Source organism: Leucopleurus acutus (genome assembly GCF_964270905.1).
Source record: "Leucopleurus acutus genome assembly, chromosome: 5".
NCBI lineage: Eukaryota > Metazoa > Chordata > Mammalia > Artiodactyla > Delphinidae > Leucopleurus > Leucopleurus acutus.
The window spans coordinates 133522822-133543262 of NC_139147.1; the positions used below are offsets into that span (position 1 = coordinate 133522822).

Sequence of the window (20441 nt, forward strand, 5' to 3'; positions counted from 1 at the left end):
GTTCACGCAGCCAACCCCAGTCCTCTCCCTAGGATCTGACCTCTGAAGCCCGAGCCTCAGCTCCCAGCCCCCGCCCGCCCCAGCAGGTGAGCAGACAAGCCTCTCAGGCTGGTGAGTGCTGGTCGGCACCGATCCTCTGTGAGGGAATCTCTCCGCTTTGCCCTCCGCACCCCTGTTGCTGCGCTCTCCTCCGTGGCTCCGAAGCTTCCCCCCTCTGCCACCTGCAGTCTCCACCCACGAAGGGGCTTCCTAGTGTGTGGAAACTTTTCCTCCTTCACAGCTCCCTCTCACTGATGCAGGTCCCATCCCTATTGTTTTGTCTCTGTTTTTTCTTTTGTCCTACCCAGGTACGTGGGGAGTTTCTTGCCTTTTGGGAAGTCTCAGGTCTTCTGCCAGCATTCAGTAGGTGTTCTGTAGGAGTTGTTCCACATGTAGAAGTATTTTTGATGTAATTGTGGGGAGGAAGGTGATCTCCATGTCTTACTCCACCGCCATATTGAAAGTCCTCTCTTGCATCTTTTTTTAAACTCTTCTGAGGAAGAATACTTTTATGATAATGCTTAAATTTTTTACCATTCTTGCAAAAATAAAACTGTGAGAACCAGTACACAAAGACACAATGGAAGTCCATGGGGAACTGTGATTCAGTTTAAACTTATCTGTACCAAGCTGTTATTAATTAACATTTCATTACTTTGACTTTGGACTTGCCAGCACAGTCCTAGTCACTGATAAAGTTGCCAAAATGGTTCTGGAGAAGGCTTTAGTTGAGAGTTCATGTGGTAAGGGACCCCAGCATGAGAAGAATAAGCTGGCTCTATGATCCCTACTGCACCAGAGAAGGAAATCTCACAGAGTACCTGAAACACAAGCCAAGTGATCTGCTTGAGGCTCAAAGCTTTATTATAGTTTGAATGAGTAATTTTCATGATTCCCTCAACCAACTTTGCTTCTGAATATCCAGTTGTGCTCTGATGAGACTAGTTGGGCACTAAGGACAAGAGTATGGGGAAGGGGCGGGAGAGGATACAGCACAGGGATTTGCATGAACATCCTCTTTTGTTTAATAGAAAGGTATGTTCTCAAAGGATACAGACAACACTCAAACCTCAGCCCCCAATATTAAAGAACGCCCTGTGGGCCCTGAGCTGAAGAAGCCCACAGGGTTCAAGTCAATGCTTGACTGCTTCTGGGCTGAGCTGCCAGAGGCCAGGGAACAATGCTCATTCCTAGGACTGCACTGAGGAGGCTCTTGGCTCAGGCAAATGGGGGAGAGAGGAAGGAGGCAAGTGCTGAGAAGGAGGATTTGCCTTGGACCGAGGAAGGGCTGACCGGACCCTAAAGAGGGAGAGTTAGATACCATCTGGTGTACAGTTTCGGCTCCTGCCAGGTGGCATGGCCCCATCAGGAACTCCATGAAGCTGCTGACTCTTCCTGGACTCCCCAGTGAACACTGGGGGTCGACATTGAAGGGACCAGGGAATCAGACACATGGGAGTGCTGATTCAGGACTGTGTCATTTATAACAAGTCACTTCACCTCAGAGCTTCCCTCACTTTCTCTGGGAAATGTATTATTGTGGTTAACTTGTAGGATTAGTATGAGGATCAGCCCCAAATTCCTCAGACTTTAACATTCATGGAAACCTTCTGGGGATCTTATTAAAAATGCAGAGCCTGATGGATTAGATCAGGGAGAAAGCTTAAGATTTGGCATTTCTCACAGACCTGGGTGAGGCTGATATGCTGCTGGTCCCAGGACCACATTTTGAGGAGTGAGAGGTGAAGATGACAAGGCATGAAAAGGACATAGCATGGTGGCTGGAACGTCATAGCTGCTGTAAATAAATGGAAGCTTTCTGATTTAATATACAGTTACTGGGAAAATGCACATTCCTGATGACCTTGAGGAGACAGCAATAACCATGGCCTGCATCGCGTATACACAGAAAGTGTCAGACGTCCCTGTGGACACTACTTCCTACAGCTCTCACAGCAAACCTGTGAGTTTATCCCCATTTTACAGGTGACTAAATTGAGGCACCAGTGCCAAATGACATGTCCAGATTACACAATGGACAAAGCCAAAGTTTGAAGCCTCATTGCCTAATTCCTTCCCTCAGCTACTAATCCTCACTCTAGGGTGGTAACAATCTAATTGAAAACAGCAGCCCACAAGGCCTCAGCAGCGAGTCATCCATGGCCTCTGAAAGGGGTGTCTGGACAACCCAACACTTCCTTCAAAAAAAAAATGAATGTCCTCCTGCAACTTTTCTGAATTCTAAAATTATGCCAAATTTTTCAAAATTACTCCTCCCCAAATCCCTTTGGCCTTCCTCTTAATATTTTCATCTGCTAAAGTTAATTGTTTTTTTCTGCATGATAGCCAGTATTCCATTCTTGGGATTTTTTTTTTTAAAGCAGTACACGGAAATAGAAATAGGGCCAGTTCATAAATCTCTCTCATAGTGTTCTTGTATAGATAAAATTAATTAATACGTGGAAAAAGCTTAGAACTTCTCAACTATCTTCTTTTCCTGTTTTTGACTTTGAATTAAAATCTCATTGTGAATGGGGATTCCAGACCTTGAGCAAGTTATTTAACTTCTCTGGGTCTCAGTTTCATCATCTGAAAAATGGGTCCATAATAATAGTTATCTGAGTTGTGGTAAGGATTAAATGAATCAATAATTGGGAAGATCTCAGAATAGCACCTGGATCAATAAATGTGAGCTATTTTCCTAGCTATTGTTTCAAAGGAACAAGTGCTAGATTTTTTATAAAGAAAAATGAAATTCGAAATGAGGCAAACAAATTGCATTTTCCCTGTAATCCTCCACTTTTTGACTTTAAAAAAGAGGGGCACATTAAGTCTTATGTTTTGAGACATAAGGCAATTAGACAGTTCTTAATGGGATTAGGCAAGAATCGTCCACATGCTATAATATTGCTTTATTTAGGGCTGAGGTTGATTTAATGGATGGTTTAAGAAATCTTTCCAATATGCCCCATAACTTCCAAGCATGTTTAAATGGACGAGAAATTAGGCATCTCTTTATACAATCATTTCAAATTGAACAACCATCATTTTACTAGAAGTATGGGGGTATTTGTCTGAAAAATAAAATAACATAGAGGTGAAAGACAAAAGCCCCACAGGTTGTCAAAGGGAGCCCTCAAGCGGATAATTCAGAAAGAAAATTACAGGACATTCTCACTCTCCTAACTGGATTCCACTAAGGATAAAGCACAGAGTAGGGAAGGTTATGAGATGCAATACGCCCAGTTGTGAAGAAATGAGGATTTGTTGAAAGTCTCTGAGGATGGGGTTGTCGTTTTTATGGTTTCTCTCCTTGCCAATGTCACCAGAACAGAGGTCATTCACTACATCTGAGCTGGCAAATACCATATAACAACTTTCTAAATTGTTAAATTGAAGGAACAGACTCATCCCCCAGCATCCTGGGGCAAGAATATGTCTAAGAAATTAAAAGAAGAGCAGACAGAAAGGACAGAACTGAGATGCAAGTACCTTTAAGCTGGCAGTTTCTTCTCACACACTATGTCATTCTTTCACTCGCACTTAAAGCAGCTGAGAGGGCCAGAACATCTTGACAAAGGACCATCCAGATGCTGTCTGCCCAGGATCCCCTCTCAGAGAGCAGCACTGATGAACAATGGGGTGGGGTTAATCGTAATTGTACCCTGAGTATCACTCTCCAAATGTTAGGGAAATGCCTTTTAAAAAGTAGATAATTACACCTGGATAGGAGCCTTAAATAACATCAAGTTGTGACACTCTCTCCATTTTAGAGCTGAGCAAAATGAAACTCAGAAAGACAGAGACTTTTCCTACAGCACCTTGTTATTGAGGAAAGAGCCAAAGACAAAAGTTCCATCTCTAATTTAAACTGTTATGTATTTGAAACAAAAGCAAAAATAAACAAATGGGACTACATTAAACTAAAAAGCTTTTGCACAGTGAAGGAAAGAAACCATCAACAAAAAGAAAAGGCAGCCTACTGAATGGGAGAAGATATTTGCAAACCGTATATCCAGTAAGTATAGAAAGAACTCATACAACTCAACATCAAAAAGCAAACAAACAACCCAATTACAAAATGGGCAGAGGAGCTGAATATTTTTCCAAAGACATACAGATGACTTTGTATACATGAAAAGATGCTCAACATCAGTAACCATCAGGGAAATCAAAACCACAATGAGATATGACCTCATACCTCATATAACCTCATATAACCTTTGATGATAGACATACTCAGAATGTCTATCATCAAAAAGAGAACAAATAGATATGGGAACATATGTATATGTATAACTGATTCACTTTGTTATAAAGCAGAAACTAACACACCATTGTAAAGCAATTATACTCCAATAAAGATGTAAAAAAAAAAAACCCACAACATTGTAAATCATCTACCCTTGAAAATATTTTTTAAATGCAAAAAATTTTTTTAATTAATTTCATTGTGTGTGTGTACCACAGGTTCAATATATAAATTATGTCAAATTGTTTTTCAAAATAAAGAATTTTTGATATTTAAAAAAAAGAGAGAGAACAAATAACAAGTGTTTGTGAGAATGTGGAGAAAAGGGAACCCTCATGCACTGTTGGTGGGAGTGTAAATTGGTGCAGCCACTGTGGAAAACTGTATAGCAGTTCCTCAAAAATTAAAAATAGAACTACATATGATCCAGCAATTTCACTTCTGGGTATTTACCCAAAGAAAGCAAAACACAGATTCAAAAAGATATATGCACACTTATGTTCATGGCAGGATTATTTACAACAGCTACAAAATGGAAGCAACCTAAGTGTCCTTCAATAGATCAATGGATAAAGAAGATTATATATATATATACATATACATATATACACACACATAAATATATACATATATAGAGATGTGTATACACACACACACAATGGAATATTACTTAGCCACAAAGAGAATGAAGTCTTGCCATTTGTGACAACATGGATGGACCTAAAGAGTATTATGCTAAGTGAAATAAGTCAGAATGGAGAAAGAAAACTACCATATGATTTCACTCATGTGTGGAATCTAAGAAACAAAAAAAATGAACAAACATAAAACAGAAACAGACTCATAGATACAGAGAACAAACTGGTGGTTGCCAGAGGGAGGAGGGTGGGTGGATGAGAGAAATAGGTGAGGGAGGTTAAGAGGTACAAAATTCCGGGCTTCCCTGGTGGCACAGTGGTTAAGGATCCGCCTGCCAATACAGGGTACATGGGTTCGAGCCGTGGTCCAGGAAGATCCCACATGCTGCAGAGCAACTAAGTTCCTGCGCCACAACTACTGAGCCTGTGCTCTAGAGCCTGCAAGCCACAACTACTGAAGCCCACACGCCTAGAGCCCATGCTCCACAACAAGAGAAGCCACTGCAATGAGAAGCCTGTGCACCACAACGAAGAGTAGCCCCCGCTCACCACTACTAGAGAAAGTCCATGCACAACAAAGAAGACCCAATGCAGCCAAAAATAAATAAATAAATTTATAAAAATAAAAATAGAGGTACAAAATTCCTGTTACAAAATATGAGTCACAGCTATAAAATGTACAGTGTGGGGAATATAGTCAATAACTATGTAATATCTTTGTACGGTGACATATCATAACTAGACTTATTATGGTGACCATTTTGTATGTATAAAAATATCAAATCACTATGTTGTACATACCTGAAACTAATAAAATATTATAAGTCAATTATACTTCAATAAAAATAAAAAAATAAAATGTGACTTGTTTCACCCTGCCTTTACTAATCCACTGAGAGTTGCCACCATCCCCCAACCCGTCCCTGTCCAGACACCCTGGGAGGCAAGAGGGATTAACAGGGAACAAGGGACTCACCCTCTGCATCTTAACTTTATTTCTGAAAACTCAAGATATTTTGTCCATCCTTCCCAACAGTTCGCAAGCTGTCATGGTCTTACCTATTGATCTTAGAAGCATATTCACAGCTGTGTCAACAAAATCTCTCACCTAACACTCGCGCTACACACCCAACCTTCAGAGAAAATTAAATGGTCTAACACAGCTGAATTCCTTAGCTCTTAGGTTGAACCATATGACACTTCCGTTTTCGCAGATCAGAAACGGTTGAATATTGGCAATGGAATGCAGCTCAGTCTGATATTCATCAGCATCCTGAAATCACTTAAAAAGGAAATCGCCTTTCATTCTGATAAATCATCCCATATGTTCCATGAGAATGTGTTACATGGGTTTCAGTTAGAAAAGTAAAGTCTAGAGAATAGATCAATAAATACATTGTGGTACACATAGAAAACAAACTTATGGTTACCAAAGGGAAAAGGAGAGAGGGATAAATTAGGAGTTTGGGATTAACAGATACATACTGCTATATATAAAATAGGTAACCAACAAAGATCTACTGTATAACACAGGGAACTATATTCAATATCTTGTAATAACCTATAATGGAAAAGAATCTGAAAAAGAGTATATATATATATCTGAATCACTGTGCTGTATACCTGAAACTAACACAAAATTGTAAATCAACTATACTTCAATTTTAAAAAATAAAAATAAATTATCGTATATACACACACTAGAATACTTCAGAAAAGCAGTTAAAAAAATTTACTCATATAAACAACATGGATGAACAAAAGAACAGACATTGAGTGAAAGAAGCCAGATATAAAGAGTACATTCTGTAGGATTCACATTGCACCAAGGCTCAGAACAGGTGACAGAAGCCGGAAAGGTCGTACTAGAAAACTTATAGAATGCCAAAAGTATTCAATATCTCGAACCATGTCTAGGTCACAGCACTTTAAACATATACAAAAATCCATCTAGCTGTATCCTTAAAATCAGTGCCTCTTACCCACTTTGTATATGGATGTGGATTTTATACCCCAAATAAAAAAGAGGAGAGAAAATTACAGTCTGTGGACCCCCATGATACAGGTTAGCCTAGAGTGGTTAAGCACAGGCTGTGAAGGCAGATAAAATCGGTCTGCCCCCAACAGATATTTGATCTTTGATGATATACTTAACCTCTCTCTAAGCCTCAGTATTCTTATCTCTGAAATGGAGATCACAATGACATTTACCTTATACAGTTTGGGGGATAATTCAATAAGACAGTGTTTAAAAGGCTCATGGCACAGAGGCTCAAGGATGGCCAGGAGGTACCAGCAGTAGCACTGGTAGCAGAGTCTGTAATGAGACATCCCCCCAACCCCGCACCTGCCCCCTCCCACGCATATACTTCAGTTTCTGGAGAATTCTTCCCCTGACCAGCTCTCACTCCTCATGTGCTCCTTGGTGGAGGAGCAGGAACCAGGCACTAACCCCCAGAACCTGGCGCAGCCGCGGTCCCCCACTTACCAGTAGGGCGTCTGGGAGGTTGCGGTCCTCTGTGAAGGTGATGACCGCAGAGGTGATGTCCAGCGCACTAGCTCCGGCGTGGCTGTGCTGATGGAACCTGCATCCTGGATCCAGCCCACCTGGAAGAACATGGCCACCTTCCTCAGGAGGCGGCCCGCGCGCACGCGCTTGAATACATGTCTCACCACAAACCTCATGGAGTCCCCAAGGTTCCTGCTGCTAGAGGACCCTGCCAGGGCGAGTCCCCTGACCTCCTGCAGGAGCGCGGGCCTCCCCTTATGGTCGGAGAAGCGAACCACGTAATCTGTTTTGCTGTCGTAGGAGACGATGGCCACCCGGGCACCCGTGGGGCAGTTACTCCCACTGATTTCTGTCTTCATCAACAGAGATAGTAAAATGCCTCTCATCCTCTCGAAATCCAACTGGGAGACGTCATTTGACACGTCCAAGGCGAAGACCACCTCGGTCGGGAACACTGGGCATTCGGAAACACCTAGACACGTGGATACACAGATTTAGGATTGTCTGTAATGTCTGTAAACGGATGAAGGTTGGAGTGAATAAGAAGAAATGTTATTTACCTGAACAGGCTAGAAGGGAAACGATTTTGGAGAGAAAAGACGTTGTTAGTTGACATAGGCGAAGCCACGTTTGCCAGCTTCAGTATGAAAACCATCTCCTCTGAGAAATTCAAGCCTCTCCGAGTTCTGCCTGAGTGTGGCAGAGAGACCTCACCTTGCTCCCCAATATCTGCTCTCCCTTTTTTCCATGGTAACAGAAACCCAGTCTCTGGCTGGGTATATGGCTGCCTGGAACAAAAGGTACATTTCCCAGTGGGGTAGCATCTTACTAAGCTCTGGATAACAGAATTAGAACCATGGGAGGTACAACCTTGAAAAAGTATCCTCCTTTCCTTTACCTGCTGGCTGAAGCTTGATAGACATCTTGGACCATGAGGTGATTTCGGAAACAGCATCCCCACCCCAGTGGCAGTGCAGGAAAATATAAAGAGGCTGCATCCCTGGGCACCCATCCCTAGGCACCATGGCACTCCATCATCCCGGGACTGGCTACCTCCAGGCTGATTTGAGGACTATGTTGGTGTCCCTGCGTTTGAGTACTGAGTCACACTGTACTGAACTTAAATCTAATACACTTAGCTACTCAGAAACTATATATACACACACATATGCATACACACATATCTTAAATTCTATATAATAAAATATAGTAATATTAGTAATTATTAATATTAATTATTGTATTGTTGGTTATTAATATATTGTTTATTAATGTTAGTAATAATATTAATTGTATATTGCATATATTATGTATAAGTGTGTATACACAAGCAATATATTTTCATGGAAAATACTAGAAAACAATATATTAAAATTATCCTTAATTTATCATATATATGTGTATATATGTATATCTATCACTTGTTTTATTTCATTTTATAAGACTTGGAGCTTAGGATATGCTCTATTCTGAATCCTTTTTCACTTTATGATATTCCTTCCATCAATAAATTTAGAGCAGTGTCATCTGGTCTCCTATGATGTCTCATGATTTCTTCTGTCAACATCCCTTTGTGATGAGAATACTTGAACTGTATCTGTTCATTTCTGTCCAATCACAGCTCCAAATAGGTCTACAATTATGGCTTTTGATATGTATTGTCCAATGGCTCTTCAGAAAAATTGTGCCAATTGACATACCTACATTTCTCAACTCTGGATAGGGATTTTTTTCCTCATCTTAAAACAATTTCCAATTTGAAACAAAAAAAATCTTATTTTAATTTGTATTCTTTGACTTCTTGTGAGGTCAAACATTTTTACAGGTTTATTGTATTTTTTTCTTTTCTGAATCCTCCATTCATGTTTTTGGTCCGTTTTCAATCTAAAAGAGATTTTTACACTTAGGTTTAGCAAATATGAAATATCTGTGTTTGTAGATGAAAATGATTGAGTAGCAGTGATTTTATATATTTCAACATGATAGAGTAAAGAAGTTAGGGCCTTTCCCTGGGTTCACTTCTTATATTGCATATATTTTCCCCATTTTTCTGTTTGTTTTTGACTTTACAGTGCTCCTGAATGTAAAAGAGGTTTAACTTTTAACTCTGAAACTTTTCCTTTGTGGTCAAGGTGATGGTATTATTCTTTATGATTTTTAGGAAAAAAAATTCCAGAATCTCCCTGAACAGCAACTGGATGGGAATGGACAGAATATGGGAGAGTCAGCATAATAGGGGTGGGATGATTGTGGAGAAAACCCAAACTTGCCAAGTCAATGTTCACTGCCTATTGCCAGTAAGTGGAGAAATGTGTATATTATAGGATGCAAATATCCTGGAGTACATTGAAGACAAAGAATTACAATCTGGGAATGTGACAAAGCATTACTTAAGATTTGATGATTCACAGTTCCATTTTTAAAACACAAATGTTAATTTAAAAAGACCCATTTCTTACTGAAGGCTCACTGTTGATCCCTCTTGCTTAAATGGATGAAATAAAAGAACAGAGCTTCTCTTTGCCTGTTTTGTGATAAGAAGCACCAAGATGTGCAGGTGTGCAATTATCATTGCATTGAATGAGGTGCCAATTGTAGAGGAATTTTTCTTCACTGGTGAGACGGCATGCCTTTCATCCACTTCATTTCTTTTAATTTAATTTTATTTTACTGAAGTACGGTTGATTTATAATATCGTATTAGTTCCACGTGTACAGCAAACTGATTAGTTATACACATATATGTATTATATATTCTTTTACAGATTTTTTTCCCTTATAGGTTATTACAAAATATTGAGTATAGTTCCCTGTGCTATACAGTAGGTCCTCGTTGGTTATCTATTTTATGTATAGTAGTGTGTATATGTTAATCCCAAACTCCTAATTTGTTCCTCCCCCCTTCCCCTTTGGTAACCATAAGTTTGTCTTCTATGTCTGTGGGTCTATTTCTATTTTGTAAATGAGTTCATTTGTAACTTTTTTTAGATTCCACATACAAGTGATATCATATGAGATTTGTCTTTCTCTATCTGACTTACTTAGTATGATAATCTCTAGGTCCATCCATGTTGCTTCAAATGACATTATTTCATTTTTTTTTAATGGCTGACTAGTATCCCATTGTGTATATGTACCACAACTTTGTCCATTCATCTGTCGATAGACACTTAGTTTGCTTCCAGGTCTTGGCTATTGTAAATAGTGCTGCAATGAACATTGTGGTGCATGTATCTTTTTAAATTACGGTTTTCTCCAAATGTATGCCCAGGAGAGGGTTTGCAGGATTGTATGGTAGCTCTGTTTTTAGTTTTTTGAGGAACCTCCATACTGTTCTCCATATCATCCACTTCACTTCTGAGACCACATTGGGGAAGATTACTTATCCAAGTGGGGACTGAGCTGTATATGTTAAATTATAAGAGCTTCCCATGATGGACCATGGCACCTCCAAACCCCACGTGACTTATGTCCTCAGTGCATGATCCATTCCCACTTCATACCCCTGGCTCCTTTCTAGCCTTTCCCAACAACTTACGGCAATTTTCGCGACCAAAATTGAGGATTTCACAAGGCTGTTAGAAAGATGGAGAAAGAAAGGAAAGAGTACTTAATTTGAAGCATATTCCTCCTCACTGTCATGACTTAGAAATGTCGTATGGATGTTATCCCAGCCTACCTGAAGCTTTTTAATCCACAACAGAAAACCCCAAAGTTGTTACAACAGATAGAACTTTCCAGAAGTTATATTTCTGGATCCAGTGGATATTTTTAAACTATTTTATATACAATATACTGCCATACTATTAGAGATAGGTAGATAAGGGGAACCCTTCTTTTTTAAAAAAAATCTGCCTCGCAAAGGAATGGAATCAAATCTGATTTTGAAGAAGTTTAATTCCAGGAATGTCAACACAGAAGGAAGAAAAATGCCTAAAATTCTTGGATCTCTACCTTAGCGATTTCTGTAACATTTCTTTAGAATGACAGGCAAGATATTCTACCCTCAACACCTCCCCTAGAATTGTTTCATTCCTTTGATCCCTTCCTCTCTGTTCTGTTCTCCCCTTGACCCCATCACTTCCTGCTCCTCAGTTGCCCCATGTCCTTCCCTCCCCTCCCCTCAATAGTATTTTTGTACTTGGGTGACGAAAAATCATCATAAGACTGAGATCATTTTCAGGTGTGCCATAAGACACGGTGACCTGTACTATACTATGTTTTGGCTTATGAATACTTTACAAGCAATTTTTGAACATTACAAAAAGCCTTTCCCCCCCACCCCCACTGGGGTAGTAACCTCAAAGTCTTTCCTTTCATGCCAACTGGTATTTCTCAAAAACATCCAGATTTAAAATATTATTCTACTCTTGAAAATATTTAAAATATTGTTTAAATATTTAAAATATTATTCTACTCCTTTTATTTGATTTGGTTACAACCTACCAGAGTAAAGTCTATAAACTTAAAGTACTAAGAGAACTTACAAGAGGAGAAACTAAAGAATCTTTACAGATTTCTATTTTGTGAAAGTGGAAAGTTTTGTGTTTTAAAATTTACAATTAAAATCTTCACACCAGCAGAAACAACAAATTCTGTAACTATTTCAGATATTGGAATAATCAGATAGAAAGTATAAAATAACTACATTTTGTATGTCTGAAGAAATAAAAGATATCCTTGAAAATATTAAAAACAAATCTTCACCTACCATCATATCTATCACACCTTTGGGGCCCTTGATGCCCTGGAAAGAACAGAAATGGGTTTCAAATGCAAGATTCTGGAAGTCCAACACATTATTCTGAAGAGTTGGCAAGAGAGTTTGAGAAAGCTCACCGCACTACAGAGACCTCCTTCTGCCTTGCTCCTGGGCATGAAGTTCTGTCTGACTCCTTAAGGAAGGAGGTCAGAGTGCCTAGGAGATGTATCCCAGACCTCAGAGTCCAGGGTGCCCAGGGAGATGCTACAGAAAGACACTTAGGAGACCAGGTTATTTTGAGACTAAGCCACAGATTTTTTTGGTTTTTTGTTTTTTGGGTTTTTTTGTTTTTTTTAATTAATTAATTTTTTTATTTTATTTTTGGCTGTATTGGGTCTTCGTTGCTGCACACAGGCTTTCTCTAGTTGCAGCGAGCGGGAGATAATCTTCATTGCACTACACAGGCTTCTCATTGCGGTGGCTTCTCTTGTTGCGGAGCACAGACTCTAGGTGCATGGACTTCAGTAGTTGTGGCTTGCAGGCTGTAGAGCGCAAGCTCAGTAGTTGTGGCACATGGGCTTAGTTGCTCTGCGGCATGTGGGATCTTCCTGGACCAGGACTCAAACCAGTGTCCCCTGCATTGGCAGGCGGATTCTTTTTATTTTTTTTTATAGTTGTGTGTGAACTTTTTTTTTTAATTTATTTATCTTATTTATTTTTTATTTTTGGCTGCATTGGGTCTTCATTGCTGCACACAGGCTTTCTCTAGTTGCAACGAGAGGGGGCTACTCTTCGTTGTGGTGCCGGGGTTTCTCATTGTGGTGGCTTCTCTTGTTGTGGAAAACAGACTCTAGGTGCACAGGCTTCAGTAGTTGTGGCTCGTGAGCTCTAGAGTGCAGGCTCAGTAGTTGTGGCACACGGGCTTAGTTGCTCCACAGCATGTGGGATCTTCCTGGACCAGGGCTCGAATCCATGTACCCTGAATTGGCAGGCGGATTCTCAACCACTGCGCCAGCAGGGAAGCCCCAATCCACAGTTTAGGATCAAATTCAGGAAAAGGCCATTCAAGATCCCAGGACCACTTATAGGCAGTTCTAAAGTGGACCCCTGTCCTCCCCTACCTCTTCTCCTCAGGCCACCCACCACCACCCTATCTATTCCGTAGCATTACACAAGTCTTCCCTGGAGCCCTTCACAACAGATCCGCCTGACTCCAGCCACTCTGGGAGTCTGGAGATCTTTGTGCTTATTTGTACTCTATGAGGTAGTCATTTGTGACTTCCTGCAGCTCACTATAATCTCCTCAGCCTTTATTTCTTTATCTGTAAAATGGGCATGGTGGTCCTTCTTCTTTTAAGATTTTTGTGCACCTCTCCAGCAAACCCTAAACTGCAGTGAAACTACCTGGTTCAACCCGCAGCCAACTCACTGCACCTTCCTTCACGGATGATGGCCTTGTCTCTTAGGACAGGCATGGGGCAAAACGACAACCACCTCTAGTCTTTCCTTTCATACCAAATGACCTTCCAGGGAATTTTACAAATATCTGTGGGCTTGCAACATTGTCAGTGCGGATAAGATTATATAAATGTCATATTTTGTTAGGATTTCTTTCTGGTTTTTGCATAAATGTTGCCGCTCATCTTGTTTACACTGATAAATGCACTCTCCAGTGAGCTTTGTGTATTGTTTTATGTACTTAGACAGATCCATGACTCTCCAGCCACTCCACATCTTTCCCATGTTCAAGTCAAAATATCTATATCTAATAAATACTATACTGTGTAAGAACTTGAAGCTAATGCCCTCTAAAGTAAATTTGGCACATTCCCTATTTAGCTCCTCCTGTGCATTTTAAATGTTTATTTCTTCTTAGAGATGTCTCATCAAATCCTTATTCAATTTTACACAAAGGTTGAAAATAAAAGAAAGGAGAAATCCATGTTACCACTGGTCCTGGAGGGCCTGGGTCACCTGGAGTTCCAACGAATCCAGGAAGTCCAGCATTACCCTAAAAATGACCAAACCAAAGGGATAAGCTTCCCCCTTGAACACGACTTGATTAAAACCAATAGACCCACCTTGAGATTCCAAGTTGTTGAGTCTAATGAGTCTGCTATGGACCAGTTAGTTCATGAACCGTCTTCAGTAGAGTGAGACATGGAGACTGGGTGGTGGGGGGGATGGGGAGGTCTTTGTGGGAACCATCTAAGTCCCCCCCATACATACCTAACCCCAGCCAACATGTGTAAATTCACACAAACACTTCCAAACAGAGCCTTAAAGTATGTCTCGATATTCAGCTGAGGCTCCAGGTCATATAATTAAATGAATGCAGGAAATGTGTATTGAAGGCCAGGCATCAGGAGAAAGGAAAAGTTCCTATTATCTTCTGGTCTTCAGTGTCTCAGAAAAGGTCTATGCTGACCATGGACTCACTGCTTATCTGACAGGGATTTGAACTGACACAGCATTATCTGCGTATAATTGATGCTTTATCTTTTTTAATTTTAAAACAAGAGAGAGTTTAGCTGAGCAGGGTAATATTAGCCAGTAGCAAGCCAAGTTAGGCATAGTTCAAATTTTCCTTTATGTACTTGCCAGTTTATGAAAATACCAGTTATTAGGTGCCCAGACAATATACATTCTCCTTCTGTTCCTCTCTCCTACGTTGAACACTAGTCCATGTTCTTTTCCCAGAAGGCCTTGCTCTCTAATGTATATCAGCTAAACACTACCAACTTGTTAGGTATCCACAGGGTTACTCTTTCCAAAAAGAGATGGTAGTGATTGTGGCTCTTCAATACTGAATCTTCCGAACCTGAAGGAATGGGTTTTATTGGTAGACTCTATAAAGCACAGAGAAAAACATGACTCCAAGTCCACCAAGATGGCAGCCACATTCTTGAGAGTTTAGTCTCAGAATAGCTAAGAGAAAGTAAAGGCTTGGAAGAATCTTAAAGAAACAGTAATATTTGCCCTGCAGCTAAACCAATATTTTTTCAAATGATGTCTAGATTTACCAAAGACAGAGGTGTCTCCAAACTTGTTCTTTGAAAGGTTGATACTACATAACTGAAACTCCCAACTTGAATTTTCTGTTGTTATGGTTTGGTGAGCTGCACTTGCATTCAGAAGATAAATGATAATGGGACTAAGTGGGAAGTGACCAGGAAGGTGTAGAATATTCTGACGAGGACATGGGCTTCCTGCTAAGAAGTCCATTAACCCAGTGGAAGTATAGTCCTTTGAGTAGACTGTCATGATATGGGCCTCTATAGATCTGGGGATTTGGTTCTTACCCTCTTCCCTCTGATTCCCTTTGCCCCCTTCTCTCCTTGGTGGTCCAGGTCACCATCTTCTCCCTTAATAGAATCAAAAGTAGAACCATGAGTATAAAGAAAAATAAGTACAAATAAATGACACATGCTGCATACCAGATGTCAGGCCCCAAAAGATTACTTGTGCACCAGGGTAGCCAGGAAATCCGGGTTCCCTCTAGTGTCAGAAATGAGATAAGGTCTTGTTTAGTGTCATGTGATTAAGTCTTTCTTTGGCATTCCTTGGGGGAAAAAGAAGATACTATAATTTTGAAAAAACAAACTCAAAACAGGTGCCGGAAGAAACAACTATCGCAAAGGCTGTTATCTTAAGCTACTCCCAAGTGGCCGTATTTTATTTCTATAATTCAATGCAAAGCAACATGCAAGTGATTTTTACAAATTCTTCCTCCTTTCTTGATATATTGTGTAATAAAACTTTCTTCTTGTACATTTTTATTTATCTATCAGTTTAAATAACCAGAGATATGATCCAATTGAAACTAAGGGAAGGGCCACCAAATTGACTGCTGGGAAGCAGATGATCATTGCCAGACCAAAGACATACTACCAAGCAAGTATTCATTCAAGAAGTATTTATTTAGCACCTACTGTGTGCCAGGCATGTCTCTAGGTGTTGGGAATTCCATGGTGAACAGAACAAAGACCCTGCCATCAAGGAACTTACCTGCTAGTGAGAAAGAGACATAAAATCTGCCAGGGTGAGATCAATGCTATTCCAGAAAAAGGATTAAGAAATAAAGAATGTAAGGGTGAGGGGTTAGCTATTTTATATAAGGGGGTCAGGCAAAACCGTTTTGTAAAGGTAGCATTTGGGTAAAGACCAGCATGAATTCAGGAAGCAAGCCAAGCAGATGTGTGGAAGTAGAGCATCCCAGGCAGAGGAAAGAGTATGTGAAAACCATAAACAAGGGTATGAATGTGTGCTGTGTTTGACCAACAATGAAGCAGAATAATGGGATGGGGAGGGGCAGATCATGTAAAATCTTGTGGGCCACATAACAGAGGGGTTAACTCTGAATGCCATCGGGAGCCATGGCTGGGTTTTGAGTAAAGAAGTGACATGACCTGCCTCTGTATTTACAAGATGGCTCTGGTTTCTTCAAAGAAAGCTAACTAGAAGGGCAGAAGCAGGGGGAACAGTTAGGTGGCTCTGACACTAATCCAGGTGCTAAATCATGTTGGCTTGCCCAGAGTGCAGCAGTGGTGGTGGTGAGACAGAATGACATGCTGGATATATTCTGAAGATAGACTCACCCTTAAGTGTTGATGGATTAAATGTAAGGGGTGAGAGAAAGAGACTTATTAAAGATGAAACAAGCATCTGTTTTAAGTAACTGGTGGGATGGAGTCTCCAATTCCCAAAATGGGGAAGGCAGGAGGAAGGGCAGGTGAATCAGTTTGGGCTGACTGGATGTTTGATGATATTAAAGGATCATTGCTCATTCTTAGGTGTGATGATGGTATTGTGGTTATATTTTTAAAGAATCTTTTAGAGGGGCTTCCCCGGTGGCGCAGTGGTTGAGAGTCCGCCTGCCAGTGCAGGGGACACGGGTTCGTGCCCCTGTCCGGGAGGATCCCACATGCCGCGGAGCGGCTAGGCCCGTGAGCCAGGGCCGCTGAGCCTGCGCGTCCGGAGCCTGTGCTCCACAACGGGAGAGGCCACAACAGTGAGAGGCCCGCATATCGCAAAAAAAAAAAAAAAAATCTTTATTTTAAGGGCTTCCCCGGTGGCGCAGTGGTTGAGAGCCCGCCTGCCGATGCAGGGGACACGGCTTCGTGCCCCGGTCTGGGAAGATCCCATATGCCGCGGAGCGGCTGGGCCCGTGAGCCATGGCCGCTGAGCCTGCGCGTCCGGAGCCTGTGCTCTGCAGCAGGAGAGGCCGCAACAGTGAGAGGCCCGCGTACCGCCAAAAAAAAAGAATCTTTTAGAGATGCAAGCTGAAATATTTATGCATGAAATATATGATATCTGGTATTTGCTTCAAAATAATTTGTGGGGGGAGTGGGAAAACGTGAGTGGGACTATAAATAAAACAAAACTAAATTGACCAAGCGTTTTTCATTGTTTGAGCTAGGTAATATGTACACAGGAGGAGGTATCATATTAGTCTCTCCACTTGTATATATGCTTGAATTTTTCCGTAATAAAAGATTAGAAAACAAAAGAAGAAGAAAAAAGTTGCTTGGGGACATGCCAACTTTCAGGTGCCTATGAGATAAGCAAGTAGAAACATATTTGGAGCTTAAGAGATTGGTCCAAGCTAGAGAAGTAAACTGAGATCAGAGGACAGATGGCACTTGATGCCATGAGACTGGATAAGGTCACCTGAGGAGTGAGTAATGAGGGAGAGAAATATGAGGATAGAGTCTTGAGTCCTCAACATTTAGAGCTCAAGAACATTCAGAAGATCCAGCCAAGAGCAGCCAGGGAAAACCAGGGAAGTGGTATGTGCTGGAAGTTGAGTGAGCAAAGGTTTAAAGAACAAGCCCATTGTCATCTCTGTCAAATGCTGCTGAGACACGGAACACAATGAGGGCAGAGAACTGATCACTGGACTTAGCACCATGGGTTTTTCTGTTTTTTGTTTTATTAAAAAATATTTTGATCTAATTTATTGTATGTTTTTATTTATTTATTTTCAGCTGTGTTGTGTCTTCATTGCTGCACACGGGCTTTCTCTAGTTGCAGTGAGCGGGGGCTACTCTTCGTTGTGGTGCGCGGGCTTCCCATTGCGTTGGCTTCTCTTGTTGTGGAGCACGGGCTCTATCTAGGTGCACGGGCTTCAGTAGCTGTGGCACGAGGGCTCAGTAGTTGTGGCTCATGGGCTCTAGAGCGCAGGCTTAGTACTTGTGGTGCACGGGCTTAGTTGCTATGCGGCATGTGGGGTCTTCCCAGACCAAAGCTCGAACCCCTGTACCCTGCCTTGGCACACAGATTCTTAACCACTGTGCCACCAGGGAAGCCCCTGGGTTTTTTTCTTCTAATTTTTATTTTATATTGGAGCATAGTTGATTAGCAGTGTTGTGTTCGTTTCAGGTGTACAGCAAAGTGATTCATTTATATATATACATGTATGTATTCTTTTTCAAATTATTTGTCCATTTAGGTTATTACAGAATATTGAGCAGAGTTCCCTGTGCTATACAGTAGGTCCTTGTTGGTTACCTATTTTAAATATTGTAGGGTGTACATGTCAATCCCAACTTCCCAATCAATCCCTCCCCCCCCTTTCCCGCCCTCCACGCCAGGAAACGTAAGTTTCTTCTCTAAGTCTGAGTATGTTTCTGTTTTGTAAATAAGTTCATTTGTATCTTTTTTTTTTTTTTTCGGTACGCGGGCCTCTCACTGTTGTGGCCTCTCCCATTGCGGAGCACAGGCTCCGGACGTGCAGGCTCAGCGGCCATGGCTCACAGGCCCAGCCGCTCCACGGCATGTGGGATCTTCCCAGACCGGGGCACGAACCCATGTCCCCTACATCGGCAGGCGGACTCTCAACCATTGCACCACCAGGGAAGCCCTGTATCATTTTTTTGATTCTTCATATAAGCAATAAATGATATTTGTCTTTCTCTGTCTTACTTACTTCACTTAGTATGATAATCTCCAGGTCCATCCATGACATACAGATGGCCAAGAGGCACATGAAAAGATGCTCAACACCACTAATTTTTAGAAAAATACAAATCAAAACTACAATGAGATATCACCTCACACCAGTCAGAATGGCCATCATCAAAAATCTACAAACAATAAACGCTGGAGAGGCTACGGAGAAAAGGGAACCCACCTACACTGTTGGTGGGAATGTAAATTGCTACAGCCACTACGGAGGACAGTATGGAGGTTCCTTAAAAAACTAAAAATAGAGCTACCATATAATCCTGCAATCCTACTCCTGGGCATATATCTGGAGAAAAACATGGTTCAAAAGGATACAGGCACTCTAGTGTTCACTGCAGCACTGTTTACAATAGCCGAGACATGGAAGCAACCTAATGTGCATTGACAGATGAATGGATAAGAAGATGTGGTTCATATATACAATGGAACCTTACTCAGACATTAAAAATAATGAAATGATGTCATTTGCGGCAACATGGAGCACTATCGGTTTTACCTCGACTAAAGCAGATATGGTTGAGCAGGGAGGGTCAAAGGGTGAAGGCTCAACAATCATCAGTTACAGAGAACAAGAGGAAAGAAAGTGATGTTTCTAAACCTTGACATTACTGACATTTTGGACCTCATGGTTCTTTGCTGTGAAGGGCTATCCTGTGTATCACAGGATGAAAACACCTCTGATCTCTACATACTAGATGCCAGTAGCATCTCTTGCCACAGTTCTTTTTTTTTTTTTACAACTTTATTGGAGTATAATTGCTTTACAATGGTGTGTTAATTTCTCCTTTATAACAAAGTGAATCAGCTACACATACATATATCCCCATATCTCCTCACTGTTGCATCTCCCTGCCATCCTCCTCATCCCACCCCTCTAGGTGGTCACAAGCACCGAGCTGATCTCCCTGTGCTATGGGGCTGCTTCCCACTAGCTATCTATTTTACATTTGGCAGTATATATAAGTCCATGTCACTCTCTCACTTCATCTCAGTTTACCTTCCCCCTCCCCCTGTCCTCAAATCCATGCTCGACATCTGCATCTCTATCCCTGTCCTGCCCCTAGGTTCTTCATAACTTTTTTTTTTTTAGATTCCATATATATGTGTTAGCATATGGTATTTGTTTTCCTCTTTCTGACTTACTTCACTCTGTATGACAGACTCTAAGTCCATCCACCACACTACAAATAACTCAATTTCACTTCTTTCTATGGCTGAGTAATATTCCATTCTATATATGTGCCACATGTTCTTTATCCATAATCTGTCGATGGACACTTAGGTTGCTTCCATGTCCTGGCTATTGTAAATAGAGCTGCAATGAACATTGTGGTAC

At 41.0% G+C, this 20441-nt stretch overlaps 1 protein-coding gene across 1 annotated transcript in view; it reads right to left on the reverse strand.

Moving 5' to 3' along the window:
- Window positions 1-20441, reverse strand: part of LOC309961811 (collagen alpha-4(VI) chain-like) — a gene marked incomplete at both ends in the record, with an annotated part of 64662 nt that overhangs the window by 24199 nt on the left and 20022 nt on the right. The window contains 7 exon segments of the mRNA XM_082839293.1: window positions 7418-7488; window positions 7491-7910; window positions 10976-11012; window positions 12149-12241; window positions 14088-14150; window positions 15442-15504; window positions 15602-15637. Of these exon segments, the coding sequence (XP_082695419.1) occupies window positions 7418-7488; window positions 7491-7910; window positions 10976-11012; window positions 12149-12241; window positions 14088-14150; window positions 15442-15504; window positions 15602-15637 (783 nt within the window).